Source organism: Talpa occidentalis, unplaced genomic scaffold, assembly GCF_014898055.3.
Source record: "Talpa occidentalis isolate TD23 unplaced genomic scaffold, MPIMG_talOcc4v2.1 talOcc4.6, whole genome shotgun sequence".
NCBI classification, from domain to species: domain Eukaryota; kingdom Metazoa; phylum Chordata; class Mammalia; order Eulipotyphla; family Talpidae; genus Talpa; species Talpa occidentalis.
In genome coordinates, this window is record NW_023604972.1 from 48,061,351 (window position 1) to 48,084,090 (window position 22,740).

At 34.8% G+C, this 22,740-nt stretch overlaps 2 protein-coding genes across 2 annotated transcripts in view; both read left to right on the top strand.

Annotated features, from left to right (window-relative positions):
- Positions 1 to 22,740, top strand: part of CFAP299 (cilia and flagella associated protein 299) — a 520,438-nt gene that overhangs the window by 190,509 nt on the left and 307,189 nt on the right. The window lies entirely within an intron of this gene.
- Positions 6,131 to 14,327, top strand: LOC119260345 (60S ribosomal protein L4-like). The gene is given in 5 exon segments (XM_037529321.2): positions 6,131 to 6,191; positions 12,943 to 13,017; positions 13,020 to 13,177; positions 13,179 to 13,724; positions 13,727 to 14,327. Coding segments are annotated over 5 exon segments (1,371 nt in total). The 3' UTR covers positions 14,258 to 14,327.

The window sequence follows — 22,740 nt, forward strand, 5'->3', positions numbered from 1 at the left end:
TCAAGAATCTTGTCCATTTTTCTACTGTATTTTTGCCATTTCATTATTGACATAAGGCACTTTCCTTGTATTTCCTATATTCAGAATAGAAACTCTGTGTTGATTATATTTGCTGGGAATATCTTCTCCCACTCAGTACCTTAACTTTTTGTTCTCAGTGAAAGTTTCTAACTTTTACATAACCCTTATTTATCTTTCCTTTGTTGACTGGAGATTTTTCTATCCTATTTAAGATACTTTGCAATCCCAGGGTCACAAATATTTACCCCTATATTAACTTCTAGACGTTTTGTTTACATTTAGATGTACATTTATCCAAAGTTGTTTTTCTGCATGCTCTCACAAAGATGCCATGTAGGTATTTATATAAAAATTGGGGTTTCATAGTGGAGGTCTGCATTGATGTTAAAGTTTGTAAGCGTTCAATGTACAAATGCTACTTAAGGCTGTGAGATTGATGCTATCACTGAAGAAATGAGCATGGAATGAGAAGAAGCCTGTGAACAGAGCTCAAGGACACTCAACATGTTAATAAAAACTGGACTCAATATTTCACTATATTCATTCACAACATGTTCTATAAATTACGGCTGCCTATATAATCCCTCTAGTAATGCATCCCATCGTTGCATTGGTTCATGCCATAGTCAAGTCAGAAGATAAATTTAATGACAAGTAGTAGTTATGGTAAAACAAGATGTCATGTTTTTAATGTGAATAATTTTTATGCAACTCCTTCATTCTTCACTTAGGAAATTGATTAATTTGCATGTAAAAATAGCAATTTATATTTTTTCTTAAATCTTTATGATATTTTCATGTTATGCTGGTCATTTATCCCATCCTTTGAGGATATTTTGAATTCCTAAATAATTAGTCCAACATGTTAGCAATCTCACATATATCCATGCATTCAACATTTTAAGATTTGATAGTAAGCAGCTGATAGCAAATAGTGGATACTACTGGCTCATATAATAAAGTCTGAGTAGTACACTAGAGACCTTCCTCTTCTGACATTGCTCCCAACCTCAAACCTTGTTTGAGTGTGATATTCAATGCTATCTAACATACTGTCATTCAGGTCATATTTCTTCAGCTATTCTAGAAAGGAAATCATGACAGAAACCCTTTTTTTCTTTATATTCCCAATATATATAATCTTGAGTGAGGTACCTGACACAGGAAAACTTGGCCACATTCTTGTCAGAGTAAATTACTTCCAGTGTCAATTTATTTCACCTCTGCAATAAAGTATAAGCTTAGTATGGTATGATGCATGCACAAATGTCACTTTTGGTCTCTATCCACTGCCAACTGTATGAAAGTAAAAACATTGTGCTTACTACCTTTTAGTCATCCAAATTTCAGAAAAAAATAAAACCTGATTATGCATTTATTTCAATTGCAACATTTACAAAATGCCTATTTTATGCAATGTGCCATTTTGGATATTATGGAATTCATAAAATGAGGTATGGATCCTACCATCACACCTTGTATTTAATGTGTGGATTTGTCCCTATATTGCTGTGAAATCCACAATTCTGTAATCTTCATCTTCCACATAATTTATTTATATATCATTCACTATGTTTTCAGTGTTTCTTAGGACACATCCATGAGATGTTGCAAGGTGACTTTCTAAGTTCTTAGTATTTGACTCTTTACAATCACAGGCCTAACATTCATAGCTTGTGACCCACCTTTGATTTTCCACTGTCATACACAGAATTGGTAATGACAAATAAGAACACTGGATCTTTTAGGGGGTAGGTCGTGTAGTTGGTCCAGTGAGGTCTAGAAAATAAATTTTGTCATCCCCAGTATTATTCCTTTTTTTTTTTTTTTAAATTAGTTCACAAAGTATGACTTCAAGTTGGAGAGGTGTTGAATTTGAGGTGCCCTGTTGACAATGAGTATTCTTTTGTGCACGTCACCTCATGATTGAATTGTTATAAATTTTGTATCAAATGAAGTACTGCTTGCACACTACTATAGTTACACTCTGAGAAAATCTTTGAGGTCTGAAAGGTGTTTAGGTTGTAAGGGACCATTTATTCCTTAAACATTTACAGTAGAGCTTTTATAAGGCATGTGACCAAATCATAATATGTGCCTTTAGTGATGAAGGACTGAAGGTTGTTGATTATCAGTAGGAAACTTGGATGTTATATACTTGGAATTGGGATACAAAACAAAAAGCCAAAGACTGCCAGATCTCAAAGGGAAAAAAATAGGAATCCATGAATAATAAACAGAGAAAATATTTTTAAAAGGTAGTGTGACAAAATAGCTCTGAGATTGGAACACATATGATCCACACTTACATATATAGAAAATTACCTAAATTCAAACTGACCTTGGCCACTGTGTGAGGGTAATATTTTTGAAAGAATGAGGTGTACTAAGAGAGTTTCTGTAATATATTAGGCACAAAAATGCTTTCCTTCCATGTTCGGCATGCAGAACTTTTCCCCACCTGTTTATTTTTCCTTAAATAAACATATTATCTGATATAACTAGTCCAAAGAAAATTTTCTCTTCCTCTACGTGAATGAACTCCCCTCTTACCCTTTTGCTAAATCCTGGAATTCTGATGTAGTTCAGTATTCTTAAATTACATCCATGTCATTTTTTGGAATCACTTCAATGATATAATATCTTGAATTATTTTCAAGCATTTAATCAGCTTCTGTTTAAGTCAGTTTTCTCCTTTGCTGGCATACATTTATTTTCCAAATGCAAATATATGTTAATACAGACTGGACTCCCTGTACTATTATAAAGTTTGAAATGAAGAACGACCTTTGTCTTAAAGTCTTTGATAGTTTCAAAAGTGGTAAAATTGGAAATGCCTCATCAAGTTTGTACTGAAGCTCTCATGACAATTATTACATATTATGGTTGTTTATTCCTTTTTATGATTGCAAAATTCATATTTTTTTCCATGGGGATGGACAGCTCCTAAAGGAATGGTCTGGATGTCCTAAATATAAGGAAGAAATCTATAATAAATGGATTTAGTCTTATTCTATAGCATAAATAGTAGGCATTGGAGTCAGGGCTTTGTATTTATAGTTTTGTTCTGCTATTTACCGGTGGGAGCACTTTGGAAAATTAGATGCCTTCTTTATGCTCTACTATCTTCACCTGTGGTGTGAGGCTGAAAGAGGATGCCATTTATTGGTTTGTAAAATGCCTTAAATGAGAGTGTTTATGACCTGCTTAGTATGGTGTCTATACTGAGTGAGTGCTTAATAAATAATGGTTATTGTTAAAATTTACACACAAGATTGTTACGTAAATTAATGACTGGTTGAAGAGAGGACCTACTTGGAATAGAAACTAAAAAACTTAAAAAGTTCTATTATTTTTAGTTTCCAGATGATGAAATTGAGGCTTAAAGGAACCTTCTTGCATTGTTGGCTGGAATGTAGACTGGTCCAGCCCTATGGCAAGCATAGAGAAGTTTCTCAGAATATTAACAATCTCTACCACATGATCCATCAATTCTGCTCCTAAGTATCTACCCCAAAATGCTAAAGCACTAATTTGTAGGGATGATTGCAGTACTATTTACAACAACCATGGTATGGATGTAGCCTAGGTGCCCAAGGACAGTTGAATGGATTAAGAATTGTGAGATTATATGTGTGTGTATATATATCCATCCATCCATCCATCCATATTTGAATGATAGATGACCTCTCAGCTATATAAAAGAATGAACTCTTGTCATTTGTGACTGGATCTGGAGGGCATTATGTTAAGTTAAATAACCAGAAAGAAAAAGACAAATCCAAAATATCAGATGGTTTCACATATATGTAGACTATAATGGGAAAAAAATAAAGGGTCAGACAACACCAAACCAAAAACAAACCCTAGAAATCTGACTTAAAACTGAGGCTAGTAGAGAGGGAGTGAGAGAGTGCAAAGATAATAGAGAAGGGGCACTATGGAATATGACAGAGGACTAGGGACACCTTGGTGGTAGGGAGGATAATGGTAGCACATGCTGGAGATGTGTGATGCTATATTTTTGAATCATACAGTTTTGTAAACTGGTATCACCTTAATTATAAAAAATATTAAAATGAAAGTTCTTTTCAGATTTATTTCCATTAGTGACAATAGGTACTAGTGTAGGATTTTTGTAAAAGCAAAGTAGCCTAACGAAAACTTTCAAAATGGGGCTTGAGCATGTGCAAATCTTAGGAAATCATGGAATTAGAGGGAACTTTACTTAGCTTTCCAAAAGGTAGCCCGTATTATAATCCTTATAGAAATAGTCTGCGTCTAGCAAGGGTTCCTGAGTAACAGCAAGAGTAGATTGGTGTTTGGGAAGGTGGCCAAAGGGCAGCCCCAAACCTCAGCGGGTATACACAGATTTCTTGCATTTATCACCTGGGGTGAGAATAGAAACTGGAAAGCAGAAAAAGATGCCCATGTTTCAAGGTGAATGCAGGGACAATAATCAAAAACAAAGTGTGCATTATGCATAAGTGTGAGTCATACATCATGTTATAAGGACAACATGGATAGATATCAGTGATCGAGGATTGGACCGTGAGGCCCATGCAATACTAGAAGGTAAAATTTAACCCTAAGAGAATGAGAAGGAGAATGGGAAGGAGGAGAATTCTGAGCTTGCCTAATGTTTTTCTCAAAGAAAATATTTTAAATATATTTAGAAATATAACTGATTTTATTTTACATTGGCAAGATCATATGTTTTGTGAGCAGTGGAAAAGGGCTTACAAGGTGAGTTAAGCTCAATTATAGAGGAAATTTTTTAAGTTATTTTTTTCATGGGCTGTTATGTAAATTCATATTTCAATTAAAAGGAAAATGGTTATTTGTAATTTCGCTTGAGGTCATGATAAAATAATTTATTCATGTTTGAGAAAGTGGAAGTTTGATGATTTTCATTAAAGAGATACTTCTGTATAAATACATTTTAGTTTGAACAACATTTACTTTTCAAACAAATGCTTAATAAGCATGTCTGTGACATTATTTTCCAAATGTAAAAAGTGGCCTAATGGGTGGAGAAGGAAAATACTAACATGATTTTCCTAAAGTGTTTTCTTAATAATTATTTTTCCTTAAATATAAAAGAAGTTAAACTAATACATCTTACTCTAAATACAGACTGGAAAACTGAAAAATTAGACCTTATAGCCAACAGGAAATAGCATTGTGAAATACTCTTACTGACATTACTAATCACTTTTTAAATAAAATAAAGAAGTAAATGTCAAGAACATGTTTTCAAGAATAAGATTTTTGCTTGTGGAATTTTATTTTGGCAATAAACATAACCACAAATGAAATGAAAATAAGCATTTTTTTTCCTGATAAAAAAAGGGGAAAAAAAAACTTCATTAGGTCACCAATTTAATAATGTACTATTATTTCACTTTTCTTTCTTGAATCTTTCTCTTTAGAAATAATTTTAAACTATAGAAAAGACATAAAAACAATCCAGAGAAAACCTGTATACCATTTACCTAGCCTCCTTGTTGCTTATCATTTTAAGTAACTCTTTTCAAATTTTTCACATATTATTTAGTCATGTGTCATTGTGTCACTGTTTTGTGTATGTTTTATAGGCAATATTCCTGTTTCCCAGAATTTTTAAGGAAGGACAGCTTTGGCTAGACCACCCAAGTCCCCCTAAGACAATGGGGGCCAAATTGTCTGTCTTTTGTAATCCTAGGAGGAGCCACTCAATTTTTTTTTAAAGAAGACTCATTGAAACTCCTAACTATTCTAGCTAATGAATAAATTAAAAGACAATAAGTAAATGAATATGTGAGTAAATAAGTCTCATAATAGGTATAAAGAGTCTGGCAAAATGACAGCAGAGTGAAGACCCAGGGCTTGACTATTTCACATATTCAAAACCAAATTACAACAAACACAAAATCAATAGCTCTTGAAAGACAAGCAGACATACATCAGGAGCAACAGTGTGGTGGAAGGGAGTGGGAAAAACTGTAATTGAACTGTGTGGATACAGATACCAGACCAGCACAACCCACAGGAAGAGCAGGCACTGCATGGTGCCCCTCTGCTGCTGTGGACTCAGAGGCACATTCCCACCCGAGGGACTTTGTTGACCATGGACTGCACTGGAGAAGGAGGCGCACAGTGTTGGCCTGCAGAACTGGAGAACTATTGTAGTAAGGGTGCAGAGTGGTGATTACTGGCTAGAATTTGAGACTCATAAGCTAGAACAGTTGAACTCTAAAACTACAGGGAAATCCAGATCAGGTCACCTGTGTTGCTTCATAGAAGAGACTATTATTTGTAGATTGAGTATGTGATACATAAAACACCTGCCTAAGCCCCACCCAGGGCAGATACTGATACTACAACTGAATGCTCTTACTAACAAGAGTGTGAGCACCCAGATTTTAATAACAGAAACAAATGCTCCAGGATTAAACTCTGTACTGGAAAAGCAGAGGGAACAATTTCAAGCTTGTGGCCCTGTTTCACCTAGAATGCTCACCCACTGCTACATCAGTTTCTCATTCACAGCTTGAGGTTGAGGTAGCATGAGACTGTTCAAGACATTTTGACCAATGGATGACCTAGCGAAGTGAGGATGGTAGATTCCCCACAACACAATGTGGGCATCCACAGTATTGTAAGAGGCTTGAACATTTAATACTCACTTGAGTCAACCTTTTGGTACCCTACTGCCCTAGTTCTGTCCTATCTACTGCCCTAGTTCTGTCCTATCTATTTCAGCACCAGTGCCCAGGTGATTTATACAAATGCAAAGGCATCAGTTTGTAAATTAAGACATCTAAAGATCCTGGGTAAAATACCTGGTATTGTACCCATCTTCTTGTAGAAGTTGTATAAAGTCAACTTATTAAGATAAGAATGAGAACCCCACCCCCACCTTTACAACCCACAAAAATTAAAATGAAGAGTCAGATGAACATGTAACAAATGATGGAGACAAAAACAAAAAACAAAAACATGAAAATCCTCAACCCAATAAAACTACAGAATATGCTTGAAGAGAACTTTAAGATAACAATATAGCTATACTTACCAAATTAAGAAAAAAACAATGGGTGATTTAAAACAAGAGACAAAGATTGAGAAATAAGAGATGACAATTATTGGATCAAAAATACTGTAACTGAATTTAAATTATAATAGAGGGCCATAAAAGTAGGCAAACACAAGTAATGGAGAGGATCTGTGAATTCAAAAGCTCAGTGGAAGAGGAGACAAAATAATACAATGGAGAGGAAAATGAATAAAAATTGAAACAGTGTTATAATCCTTTGGTATAATCTCTGATGGAAATAATATCTGTAAGGGGCCCTAGTTGGAAAGGAGAAAGTCATAGAACATGTATTTAAAGAAATAATTTGCTGAAAACCATCTTAATCTGGGAAACAAACTACACACCCTGATCCTAGAGGCCCAAAGAGTTACAAACACAGTAATACCAGACTGACACACTGCAACACACATTGTCATTAAGGTATTAAAAGTCAATAATAAAGACAATATTAGAGCATTCAGAGATACGGAGTTTACACCATCAGACCTGCCCTGTATGTTGTAAGGTAATCTTCTACATGAATTGAAAAAGCAAAAGGACACAAAACTTTGAGCAAGGTAATATGGAATCAGAATCATAAACAAGAATATGAAATAGCAGAATACTAAAGAAGAGGAAGAAAAGGACTGAATCCAAAAGGTTAGATAATGATGAGATGAAATAGGACTATTTTAGGTATATTAGATATATTTTAGGTACAAAAAGTTTGATATGTGTCATGGTAATCACAAAACAAAAACCTAGAATAAAGACACCTAGAGAAAAAAAAATGAAGAAACTGAACCACCAAGGAAAGCAATCCAAATAAGGCAGATAAAAACTCAGGGAAAAAGAAAACAAAGATAAAACAACCAAAAACTAAAAGGATGGCAGTAATTAAGGCTTATATATCAATACTTACCAAAAACATGAAGGGGCTGAACTCAACAATTAAGACACAAATAGAAACTTTTGTTTAAAGATTATGACCCATCTATATTATACAGAAAAGAAACTCAGATTTAAAGACAAGTAGACTTAAAGTGAGGGGATGGATATTCAAGTCAATAACAGATGAATTACTATTTTTATATTTGATAAAATAGACTTTCAGCCAAAAGAGACAATTAGTCACAGAGATGGGCATTATTTAATGATCAAGTAGAAAGTTCATCAAGAAGATATAACTGTTATTAATATTTACACACCCAACACAGGTCCACCAAAATTTTGTAAGACAAAATAATAGTAGGGCATCTTAGAACACCACTAACATCAATGGCTTGATAATCCAGGTACTGAACAAGGAAATAATTACCTTAAGTGAAGCTATGTATCATATCAACTTTATAGACAGTTGTAGAGCCTTCCATTTCTTCCTAAAAGAAATGAATATGTGTTTTTCTCAAATGCACATGGAACATTCTGGAGAGTAGGTCATATGCAGGGACATGACTCATGTCTCAAAATATTTATCATAATAGTATAAAGATAGAAACCAACCACAAAAAGAAATCTGGGAAACCCAAACATGTGGAGACTAAGCAAAATGCTTTTGAGTAACTCCCGAGTCAACGAGGTAATCAAAGGAGAAATAGCAAATTATCTGGAAACTAATGAAAATTAAGAGAGAAGCTACCATAATAGCTTATGTCATGCACTAAAAGAATAGTATTAAGAGGGATGTTCATGGCAATACAAACCCATTTCAAAAAAAAAATCTGAAATTAACATCTGAAGGAACTAGAAAACAAAATACAAAAACAAAAATCAGTTGAAAGAAGGAAATAAAACTTAGAATGGAAATAAGTGAAATAGATACAAAAAAGAGGGTACTAAAGATCAGTGCAAGAGCTGGTTCTCTGAAAAGATAAACAATATTCACAAACCCTTAATTTGTTCAATAAGAGAGAAAACCCAAATAAAAACAATCAGAAATAGGCAAACTTACATCAGATACTGCAGAAATACAAAGCATAATAACAGACCGATATAAATGTCTGCATGTAAACTAATTTGGACAACCTAGCAGAAATGGGCAAATTTTCAGATTTATAGATCCTTCCCACATTGAAACAAGATGAAATAGGCAACTGAACTGACTAATCATAAACACAGAAATAGGAACAGTGATCAAAAGTCTCTCTAAGAACAAAAGTCCAGGGGCCTCCCCTGATGACGCGGCGCCTGAGCACAGGGCTGTGAAGCTGTCTGCAGCCTCTGCAGCACCAGTTTGATCCTGGCCAACCAGCAAGGGTCCCAAATGGCGCAGCAGACCTCTCCTATCGTGCCCGCTGCTCCCCTCAGCAGTGTATTTCGTCAGTCTGCCTGTTCTGTTCCCCGTTCTGTCTCTGGTGAATCTTCTCACCCTCCCGCGAATCTGGCCTGTACCCCAGTTCTTGTATGTATGGATAAAATAAATAAATCTTTAAAAAAATAAGAACAAAAGTCCAGGACAAATGACTTTAGTAGTGAACTCTCCCATTCCTTCAAAGAGTATTTCATATCTATCCTTTTCAAACTCTTCATGAAAATTGAGGAGGAAAGTTCCCAAGCATATTTGAAGAGGCCAAAATTACCTTGATACCAAAACTAAACAAGTACAGCACACACACACACACACACACACACACACACACACAATCTCTAGACCCAAATATCTAGATGCACAATCAGCAACATAGATGCACAATCAGCAACAAAATTTTGGTAAATAAAATCAGTAATATATTAATATAATCATCCATCATAACTGTGATTCATTCTAGTATGCTTGACTAATTGAATGTTTGGAAATAAATTAATGCTTTTTTCCACATCAACAAAAAGAAAGATAAAAATCACAGGATCATTTTAATTGATTACTTTAAAAGTATTTCATAAGATTCAACATCCATTTATGATAAAACCCATAATAAAATAGGAATAATTGAACTTGTCTCAACATAATAAAGGCCAAATATGACAAACCCACAACCAACCTCATACTACCCTAAGATTAGGAACAACATAAGGATGTCCACTTTCACAAATACTGTTCAATGTGGTATTGGAAATCCTAGCAAAGGGCACTGGGTAAGAAAAATACCTTAAAGGAACCAAAATTGGAAGAGAAATGAAGCTATCATATACATAGAAAACCCAAAAGATTATTTAAAAAACCTACTAGAAGAAATACATGAATACAGTAAAGTGGCAGGATACAAAACAATCACAAAATGTGTTGTGTTTTACATGCTAGCAATGACTTATTGAAGAGGAAGAAAGAGAAATTAAGAAATCAGTTCCATTTACAGTGACACCAAAACATGAAATACCTGGGAGTAACCTTAACAAAGAAGCAAGCGCCTACACTTTGAAAATATGAGACAGTGTCAAAGATAATAAAATAAGGGACAAAAATGTAAAGAGATATCTTTTGTTCATGGATTGGAAGAATTAACATTGTTATAATTGCCATATGACTTAAAGCAATTTACAGATTCAGTACAAGTCTATTTATATTTCTGTCAGAAGTCTCAGTAACATATCAAGGAAGTAGAACAATCATAAAATCTGTATAGAATAAAAAGGGTCAAAGCAATCTTGAGGGAAAAGAAGAAAAATGGAGGTATCAAACCCAGACTTCAACCCCTATATTGCAAACAATGGTCATCAAAACAAGGTATTGGAACAAGACAGGCAGATAAATGGAATAGAATAGAGAGCCCAGAAATAAACCTACACAAATATAACAGTTAATCTTTGACAAATTTTTGTAAGCATGCCCATACAATAGAGCTAGGAATACCTCTTTAGTGAGTAGTATTGTAAAACTTGGAGAGCCACATGTAAAAAAAAATGAACCAGAAGATAATTTAAATCCATATATAAAACTTAACTGAGGGCCTCCCCTGGTGGAGCAGCGGTTGAGCGCTGGGTAGCAAAGCTGCCCGCAGCCTCTGCAGCGCCAGTTCAATTCCCAGCCACCCAGCGAGGGTCCCACATGGTGCAGCAGACCTCTCCTGCCGCGCTCGCCGCTTCCCTCAGCAGTGTGTTTTGTCAGTCTGCCTGTTCTGTTCCCTGCTCTGGTTCTGGTGAATTCTCTCACCCTCCCACACTTCTAACTATACCCAGTGCTTGTACAAATAAATAAATAAATAAATAAATAAACAAACAAATAAATAAATAAATCTTAAAAAAAATTAAAAAATAAAATAAAATTTAACTGAAAATGTATTAAAGACTTGAATATAAGACCTGAAACCATAAAATACATAAACTAAAATTAGGTGGTAACACTCCTAGAGACCAACAACATAGGTGCATTTGAGGATACAACTCTAACAACAAGGAAAACAAAAACAAAACTTAACAGAATAACATCGAACTAAAAAGCCTTTGTACTACAACAGAAATCACCACAAAACCCAAAAGTGTCTATCACTGGAAGACTATATGAAGAACTCATAAAATCAACAACCAAAAGGAAACAACCCAGTCAAAAACGGGCTAAAGACCTAAATAGATCCTCTCCAAAGAAGACATATCAATGACCAACCGGCTTATGAGAAAATATTCAGTATGACTTATAAGGAAAATGTAGATCACAACCATAATTAGATATCACCTCATCCCTGTGAGTCTCCAGCATTATCTAACTTCAAAGTCAAAAAAACATTGGGTCAATTTCTAAAACCCAAAGAAGTTGATGAATAGCTTGACTTCTGACTGCAGGGTGAAGGCTATAAGTGCTGGAAGAACATGGTTCCAAAATAAGCATTGTTCTGAGGGCTAGTTTTGTAGGTTGTACAAAAAAGAATTGGAAAATATATCAAAAAAAAAAAAGGAAAATATATCAGTATAAAGGTGACATACCTGCTGTCTGTTTCCTCATGTTGTGGGGATAAATATAATTGCAGTCATGAATACATCATGGTGAGGGCAGCTTGGAAATTGCATTGGGCTATGAGTCCATGTAATTTAACAATGTAAAGGTTATATGAGGTAGTTTTGCTTAGCCTCCAGTTTTATTGATAAATGACTAATACACATCACTGTTTTAAAGTGTACAGCATGATGGCTCGATATCAAATCTTGTGGCATTATTACACAATATCTTCAGTTAATATCCTTCTGTAGGTATAATAAAAAATGAAAACAAAATCCTTGTGATAAGAACTCTTAGGATTTACTTTCTTGTCAACTTCCATATATATCATCAGCAGTGTCAGCTGTCTTTATCATATTACATAATATATTCTGTGTACTTAAATTTCTCATATAACTGGAAGTTTGTACTTTTGACAACCCCTCCAAATCCTCCTTCCTAAACCCTCTTTCTCTAGTAACCAAGTCTGATCTCTTTTTCTGTGAGATTTTCTTTATTTTAATCATTGGATAAGTGAAATCATACAGCATACATTAGATGTCATTCTTTGTTTTTTTTTCTGACTTATTTCACTTAGCACAATGCATTCAATCTTCATCCATGTTGCTTGTTTAAAAATTTTAGAGTGTAATATAATGGTGATATTTATGAAATATTGCCTAAAATCAAAATTTTCTTTTTGATTTTGTTGCAACTATATATACATCCACATCACCATATTACTATATATCATATATACAGAAACATGTAACTATGTTCTTACACAGTTATAATGTAAGGTGTGCACATTAAAGAAATGTACTCTTAAATTTTGTGCCATTCACAGATGTTATTATAACTAAATAATTAGGAATGAGATTATTTGACTTAAATGTCTTGCTCTTCCCATTTTATTGTCCTCTTTTTGGGTCACATATGTGTTTTCATCAACATTGGAAGGTAGTTTCATGAAAGGAAACTGCGATGTTAAAATAAGGAACTTTTCCTGTGGGAGCCTCCGGGCCTGGAGAAGCATGGCCCTCTCCTCTCCCCGACGTGGCGTGTGCCCTTCCGTTGATATCTGTGTACTCCAAAAGGGGGAGTCATCTGGCAAAAATGTCACCTTACCTGCTGTGTTCAAGGCTTCCATTCGACCAGATATCGTCAATTTTGTTCATACCATCTTGCGCAAAAATAACAGACAGCCCTATGCTGTCAGTGAACTAGCAGGTCATCAAACTAGTGCCGAGTACTTGGGGTACTGGCAGAGCTGTGGCTCGAATTCCCAGAGTTCGAGGCGGTGGGACTCACCGTTCTGGCCAGGGTGCTTTTGGAAATATGTGTCGTGGAGGCCGCATGTTTGTACCAACCAAAACCTGTCATCATTGGCACCATAGAGTGAACACTACACAGAAGCGATATGCCATCTGCTCTGCCCTGGCTGCCTCTGCCTTACCAGAACTGGTCATGTCTAAAGGTCATCGCATTGAGGAAGTACCTGAACTCCCTTTGGTGGTTGAAGATAAATTTGAAGGTTACAAGAAGACCAAGGAGGCTGGTCTGCTTCTTAAGAAACTTAAGGCCTGGAATGATATCAGAAAGGTTTATACCTCTCAGCGGATGCGAGCTGGTAAGGGCAAGATGAGAAACCACCGTCGTATCCAGTGCAGGGGACCCTGTATCATCTGTAGCGAGGACAACGGATTCATCAAGGCCTTCAGAAACATTCCTGGAATTACTTTGCTTAATGTAAGCAAACTGAACATTCTGAAACTTGCTCCTGCTGGCCATGTGGGACACGTTTCTGTATTTGGACTGAAAGTGTTTTTCGCAAGTTAGATGATCTGTATGGCACTTGGCGGAAAGCTGCCTCCCTCAAGAGTAACTACAACCTTCCCAAGCACAAGATGCTCAATACAGATCTTAGCAGAATTTTGAAAAGTCCAGAGATCCAAAGAGCTCTCCAAGCACCACGCAATAAGATTCATCGCAGAGTGCTAAAGAAGAATCCATTGAAGAACCTGAGAATCATGTTGAAGCCGAACCCCTATGCAAAGACCATGCGCCGCAACACCATTCTCCGTCACGCCAAGAATCACAAAATCCGCATGAATAAGGCAGCGGCGGCAGCAGCACAAGAAGCTGAATCAGATGAGAAGGGGGTTCCAGGCAAGAAGCCTGTGGCGGGGAAGAAAGGAAAGAAGGCTGTTGGTGAGAAGAAACCAAAAAAGCCTTCAGTGGGAAAAAAGGCTGCAACTACCAAGGAACCAGGAGCTGAAAAGAAGCCCACCGAAAAGAAACCCACAGAAGAAAAGAAGCCTGCTGCATAATCTTAAATTTGTTTATTCTATAAAGGGCAAATCACTTTGGACAGCTAAATTTGAATAAAGACTTGATCAAAAAAAAATAAAATAAGGAGTAGCAGTTGCACATTTTTTATTTTACATATCAGTGTTCTTTATTAATATGCTTCACTGCTAACTCCAGTAATGCCAGAGGTTAATAGGACGATTTGCTAAAATAAGGAACATGCCTTTCTTGGATGTCTTCTCAATTTATTGAAGCTAAATCAAGAGAAGGCTGATGCTGCTCATACCTTGAAGAAGTAAACTGGCAGAAAGTAGTACTCATGGAAAAGTTGTCTTTACAAGTTAGAAAAACATTTTGGCTTTATCCTACATACACACTGCTCCAAGAGCTTTTGCTACTGTTTTCCGAATTACTCACTGACTTGAGGAATGCCTCTTACAAGTAGTGCTTTATTGCAATGTACAGATGTTATTTTCCACAATTTTACTTGGAGTAAATGGAAAGCTTTCATATTGAAACAGTCATTTTGGATGTAATAACAGAACTTAGATTTCCACCTTTTAAAGATCCATACAACTCCTATATTTTTATTCTTAGTTTTAAAAGAAAGTTAATTTAAATAAGTTACCTTCCTTGGCATTGATTAAAAAGCAGATGTTACTTAATAGGCTGAAGCTGGCAGATTTAATGAGGAATAATAGTGAGCTGGAAACAGAATAATTTTGTTGAGGTTCAGAAATGAGTTAGAATTTTTATATAAAACAGTAAACTTAATAATGTGTGTTTGTTTGTATGTGTGTGCATAAGGCAGGTGGTGGGGGGGTGGAGAGGAAGAATTGGAGATGAAAAGAAGAAAATGTTGGGTGAAATGGTTCCTGATAAAATTCAGTTCACTCAGTTCTACAAATGACTTGAGATTACCTACATTTAAATTTATTTTAATTGTATTTGAGGTTTGGATAGTGTGTGAGACTTTCATAGCAAGACTTTTAATTCAACAAAAAGGCATGTATGGATGAAGTTTTTGGAAAGGCTACTAAGGGCTTTTAGTGTATATTTAATTTCTCTTGAGAACCTTACCTAAATCCAGAAACTCAAGGTTATTTTGGAAAAAATAAGTCTGTATTATGTAAAATAATGTGAGTTTTTAAATAAATAGTACTCTTGTCTTATGTGTAATTATTCACACTAGAAAACTGGAAGGTCTTAATGTTGGAATATTTCTTTAATATCAGATGTGTTTTAAGTAATCTAGAGTAGTAAGTGCTAATTTTATTTTTATTTCTTGTTCAATTTTATAGTGGTTCGATATAATTATGAATATACAGTGCATTTTTTCAAATGCCTTATTTATTTTTAGCACAATTATAGGTTCCCAGTAAAATTGAGAAGAAGTTACAGAGATTTCCCATCTGTTGCCACCACACATGCATAACCTTACTCGTTACTAACCTCCACCACGAGAGCATTACATTCTTTTTAATTGATGAACCTATTTAAAAGTATCAACTCAACCAAAGTTCTTAATGTACATTACAGTTTACTGTTGGTGGTGTACATACATTCTATGGGTTTGGATAAATGAATAAAGACATCTAGACATCATTATGGTGTCGTGCAGAGTATTTTGAATGCCCTAAAAATCCTTTGTCCTTCCTCTGTTTATTTCTCCCCCCATCAATGATTTTGTAACTGTCTCTATAGTGTTGCCTTTTCCAAAATGTCATGTAGTTAGTTTTTTTCACTTAGTAATATGCACATAGAATTCCTCAAGGTCTTTTTATGACTTGATAGCCCATTTATTTATTGCACTAAATAATATTCCATGGTCTCGATATACCACAGTTTATTTTCCCATTCACCTACTGACAGATATCTTGGTTGCTTCCAAGTTTTGACAATTATGATAACTGCTATAAACATAAACTGCTATAAACATCTTTGTGCAAGTTTTTCTCTGGATATAAGTTTTCACCGCCTTCAGATAAGTATCAGTGAGCACTGTAGTGATTTTTCATGATATATTCAATGTTTACAACTTTTCCTATTTTTTTTTTGATTATATAGCATTTGTAGAATATTTCGTGTCTTCTATTTTATATTTAACATTATGTTTTGGTAACTTTCAAGTGATACCTAACCTGGTATCTATTTTAATGTTTACATATCATATTCTGTGGGTTTTGTGATCATATCACTATGCCTAATAATGGATTTTGTTTGGTAAAATACAATTTTGCTTGAATAGTTCATCTATGACTCTCAAAATGATCAAGTGAAAAGTAGTAAAAATTCCAAATTGTATTTGAACAAATCAATTGGATTTGAGTAGTTCTATCCTTTTCTGAATCGTATCTAAATACCATTTTACCATGTAGAGTGTCTTAAAACTTTGGAAAAAAACAAATAATTTCCACTAATAGCTATGGATATCATGTAAATTACATACTTGTGCTTTATGAAGTAGTTCTAAGTAATTTATTAGTTGAAGAGATTTTAGTTCCTCTTTGAGCTGCTCTTTCTGATCACATTAACAACCTCTTTAATAGAAGCTATAATAAAAATAATACCAGTGCGGTGCAGAGGGAAATGAGTCTGCTTTTTGTTCATAGAAGGCATTACACAAATGATTTCACTGATTATCCCTGAGCTCATCTAAAGCCACAGTCTTCCCAATTGGACATAGTACTGAAATAGTTAGAAGATGCACGTTTAGGGCCTCCCCGGTGGCGCAGCGGTTGAGCACTGGGTTGCGAAGCTGCCCGCAGCCTCTGCAGCGCTGGTTCGATCCCCGGCTGCTCCCCGGCCACCTGAGGAGGGTCCCACATGGTGCGCAGACCTCCTCTGCCACCCGCAGCTCCCCTCAGCAGTGTACTTCGGTCCTTCTGCCTGCTCTGCTCCCTGCTCTGGCTCTGGTGAATTCTCTCACCCTCCCTCACTTCTGACTGTACCCAGTGCTTATATGTATAAATAAATAAATAAATCTTTTAAAAAAAAAAGATATAATAAAAAAAAGAACATGCACGTTTAAGAAAATAGAATATATTTTCCAACTTTACTGAGTTATAATTGATAAATACAAATTATATATATTTAAGGTATACAATATGATACTTTGATATGCACATATAGTATGAAATGATTACCACAATTAAGCTGATTAACACATTTATCAACTCACATATGTACCTTTTTTTGTGAGAATACCAAAACAATGTATTTTCCTGGTAACTATTTTCATGGCAAATTTCAAGCAAACGATATAGTATTATTAACTGCAGTCAGCATGCTGTACATTACATCCTCAGAACCCTTTCATCTCATAACTAAACTTGTACCCTTTGGCTAGCATCTTGTATTTCTCCCGCCTGTAGCCCATGACAAACACCATTCTACTCTTTGCTTTTGTGATTTGACTAAGATTCCACATGTAAGTGAGACCAGATAGTGCTTCCTGTATCTGGCTAATTTCACTGAGTGTACTGTCTTCAAGGTGGATCAATATTGTCATAATAATCAGAATTTCCTTTTTTTTAATGTTGAGTATTATTCCATAACAGTATTCCAATATATTTTATGACTGGATGTACACACACACAATGGAATATTATACACACACACACACACACTCATTGTCTTTATCCACGCATCTTCTGATGCGTACTTAGATTGTTTTCATGTCTTGGCTATTACAGATAGTGCTGTAATGGACATAGAAGTGCAGCTATCTCTTGGAGATACAGATTCTATTTCCTTTGTTTATAATCCCAGAAATGGGATTGCTGGATCATATAGCAGTTCTATATTTAATTTTTTGGGTTGCCTCCATACTATTTCCATATGGCTATACCAATTTATATCCCCACCAAGACGATACAAGAGTTCACTTTTCTTCAGCATTTATCTCTTGACTTTTGTAATAGCCATCCTAATGGATATGCAGTGATAGCTCATTGTGGTTTTGATTTGCATTTTCCTGATAACTAGTGATGCTAATCACCTTTTCATATGCCTGTTGGCCATTGGTATTTTTTTTTAATAAAAATATCTACTCAGGACCTTTGTCCAATTTTTAAAAACTTGTATTATTTTTTATTGAGGTACCATTGGTTTACAACACAGTATATGATTTAAGGGTGTAAGTTTATATCATTTCAGATGTGTGTGACCTGTTTTGTGCTGTTGAGTTATATATATTCCTTTATATAATTTGGCTATTATGTTATTTTTATATATTTTTATTTTAATTATTTTTAAGCATCCTTATTTTATTTATACACAATATAAAATTTCTCCCCTTAGGTGTTATCACCATAGTTTTCCCATAACCAGAGTGCCCACAGCCCTCCACCACTCTCCATTCTCCACATCTCTGTTCTCTACTCTCCTTTTTTCTCCTCCTCACTTCTGAGTGTCTCAGATCTATGGTCTTATTTCAAGAATAAGTATTAGTTTATTTTTGTCTGATCCTTTGTTTATTTTCTCTAAATTCTACATACAAGTAAAACCATCTGGTATTCTTTCTCCTTCTAGCTAACTTAGCTTAAAGTAATTACTTCCAGTTTCATTCATATTGCTACAAATGGCATGAGTTTATCTTTTTTTTGCTTGCTGAGTAGTATTCCATTTAGTATATGTACCACATCTTCTTGATCCATTCATCTATTCTGGGGCATTTAGTTGTTTCCATATCTAGGCTATTGTAAATAAAGCTGCTATAAACACAGGGGTGTTGGTTTCCTTTCAAACTAGTATTTTTGTGCTCTTTGGATTGATACCTAGGAGTAGAATTGCTGTATCATGAGAAAGGATCACAGGCTTCTGGGGAAAATAAACACTGAAACCATTATGGTACAATGTTGTCAGTATTATAAATAAAATGAAAACGTGTATATTTAAAGTAAAAAAAAAAAAAAAGAATTGCTGTATCATACAGTAAATCCATTTTTAGTCTTTTGAGGAATCTTCACACTTCTTTCCAGAAGGGCTGAACCAGGTTATATTTCCACCAACAGTGAAATAGAGTTCCTTTTTTTCTGTACCCTTTCCAGTACTTTTTTTTTTTTTTTTAATATGGGCATTCTCGCAGGTGTGATGCCATTTCACATTGTGGTTTGATATGCATTTTTCTGATGATGAGTGATGATATAGATCATGTCTGTTGGCCATCTGCATATATGTTTTGGATAAGTGCCTATTTAGCTCTTCTGCCCATTTTTTTGATTGAGCTGTTTGTTTTCTTAATGTTGAGTTGTATAGTTGCTCTGCAGAACTTTGATATCAATCCTTTATTAGATATATGGTGTGAAAATATTTTCTCCCATTCAATAAGATTTGTTTTGGTTGCTGTTTCTTTTGCTATACAGAAGCTTTTTAGTTTTATATAGTCCCAGTGGCTTATTTTCTCCTATATTTTCTTTCCTGCTGGAAATGAGTCCACAAATATGTTTCTGAGTTTTATCTCATGGAGTGTTTTGCTTATGTTTTCTTCTACCTATTTTGTGGTTGCAAATTTTACATCCAAGTATCTTATCCTTTTTTTTTTTAGATAAGGAAAGTTTATTGAGGAGAAACAGGACAGCTCTTATCCATTTTGAGTTGATTTTTGTGTATGGTCTGAGGTAATGATGTCGTTTCATTCTTTTGCAAGTGGCAGTCCAATTTTCCCAGCACCATTTGTTGAAGAGGCTGTTCTTGTTTCAACGTATATACATTTTTCTTTATTGTTTATTACTTGTCTGTTAGTTTGTGGCTTTTTTCGGGGCTCTCAATTCTATTCCATTCATCCTCATATCTGTTTTTGTTCCAGTACCATGCTGTTTTAGTTATTATAAACTTGTAATGTAGTTTGAAGGCTGGGGGTATTATACTTCTATATCTCCCCTTTTCAGTCAGGAGAGTTTTGATTATTTGGGGATTTTTATTTCCATATGAATTTCAGCAATCTTTGTTCTACTTCTTTGAAGAATGTCATTTGACTATTGACTTCTTTTTTTTAAGATTTTTTTTTTTAATATAAGAATTTGGGTACAGGCCAGAGGCACAGGAGGGTGAGAGGATTCACCAGAGACAGAGTAGGGAACAGAACAGGCAGACAGATGGAAATCACTGCTGAGGGAAGCAGCGGGCAAGGCAGGAGAGGTCTGCTGTGCCATGTGGGTATCTCCCTGGCCGGCCAGGAATCAAACCCGGGCTGTAGAGGCTGCGGACAGCTTCAAGGCGCTGTGCTCAACCCACTGCACCACCGGGGAGGCCCTGACTATTGACTTCTTGTCAGATACCTGGTTTGTAAAAATTTCCTCCCTCAAAGGAGTAAATTCTAATAAAATGTTATGCTAATTTAATTCCTGCAGAGAAACTGTCATTTGTTATCTTTATCTCCTATTATATCTTATGGCTTTCCTAAAACACTCATCACATTCTTCCTTGTATTGGAGTAATTCATATTATCATCTTATCTTGTTTATATTTTTAATTTTCTTACATTTAGTTTCTAAGCACAGCATCTTAAGAATAGTACAATATTTTTTTAATTGATTAATATAATTTGAAGACCTTTCATCTTAACATTTTATCAGAATGAGCCTAAAGTTAGTAAGTATTTTGGAAGCTTACTTTCAATACTGTAAAATCTACAAAAATGATATAAGCCTCTTTCTACATATAAACCTGTGATTTATGTCCAATGATAATTATTAAATGTCTTTAATACCAAGATCACTGTCTCAAATCTCATTATTAGTCCAGATTGGTATAAGCAGGAAGGTTTCATCAGTCATGGTTTAATTGCTCTGGGTGGCCCATAACCATTAGTTCATTATCACTTACAAGATGAGCTGGTCACTGTGTTTGTAGTTTCACTAAGTTCTATCTGCTCTCCAGAAGTAAATGCAAATAAGTGCATTCCAACCCCCTTTGGAACACACTTTAAATCTTTGTAACTTCATGGTCAAATGGTAAACCGCAGGACCACATCACTCAATTCCCTTGAGACAGTCATGTTATTCCTGTCAAACATTTCTTCCCTCATTCATCAGCTAGAGGCTTTCATCTCCTTTTAAAGTCATGGCCTTTCAAGTAGGGGTGAAATTACACCTGTCAGTAATAAATGTTCCCAGTATTCTCTATCATCTTTATTTTACAAAAGAAATTAAAAGGACACATAGCCTATTTCATATTTAGTTAGCTGAACTGCTTTTTCTTTTTCCTAGTACTTTTAAATGCCTTCTAATAATGTCATTATTGTGAGAATTTTAAAAAATATTCATGTTTATCAGGAGATAATATGGGAATGTTGGGAAAATTAGCTTCCATGAGAACTGTACATTATATTCAGAAACTATATTAAACTTATTTGACTTATTTGAAAGTCTTAGCCATACATAATCTACAACGGCAATCTAAATGTGCCCCTTAGCACACTCGTTCTGTTTATTTTTTCTGCGTTACACTCTGATAACTTTGTGGTTGCCTGTAATGCCATACAGCAGGTGCACCTGCACAGCTACCATTTTATTTACATTGAGAACAAAGTTAATGTTTTATCAAATACAGACCACACCTGGGTTGGGACTAGTAGGAAGCAGCGTTCAAATAAAAATTGCAACTTGCTTTTAGTCTGATATTTGAACTCCATTGAGCAAACTCTCTTGAGTTCAATTGAAAGTTTTGAGGATTTGGTCTCTTAATTCCTCCTTAACTGAAGGATGAAAGGGGACTAGAAGACAGAATACATTACCTTTAGTGCTGCTACTTACAGTGGTAGTTCTTGACCATAATTAAGCAATGAAAGTAACTGAATTGTGTCATTACTGACACTACCATATACTATGCCAGGCAGAGAATTATTTAAGTACAAAGTTTTTTTTTTTCCCTGATGTACATTTTTGAGGGCACAAGTTTGATTAATGTTTTAAAACTGAGCTAGATGATTGAATAAATATTGTGTGATTTTCACAAATCACAGTTGTATTCCAAAATTTATTGTTTTTATTTTCACGCAAGGAAGTGGTATGTAGCAATTGTTTTCAGTAATACAGCTAAGAAAGAATACACAAAAACAATTGGCCACCCACAATTATTAGGAAAACATTACATATTTTAGAACCCAAAGAAAACATACACTTCCTGTATTTCTAAATCTCATTTCTTATCCTCCATTTTCCCTTTTCTTCTTTTTCCTAGGGAATAAAATAACAGTAAACTAATAAGCAGATATAAAAACTTAGCAGATGGATTAACTCGACTTGTTACTAAAGAATTTATCTCAAAAGTATAATGGCTAATTTAATTTCTTTGGAATGATAATAATAGAGTTGGGTAAAAAAAATCCTCAAGTATTTATTTTAAACGTAATCAACTTATATTCTTATATATAGAAAAATCCCCAACTTACATAAGACTGAAGATGATTTGGTGTCATTTAACATTGCATTGTGTAAATCTCCTATATCTAATAAATAAATTATATTTGAAAGTTGAATTATCCCTGTTAATGTAACCA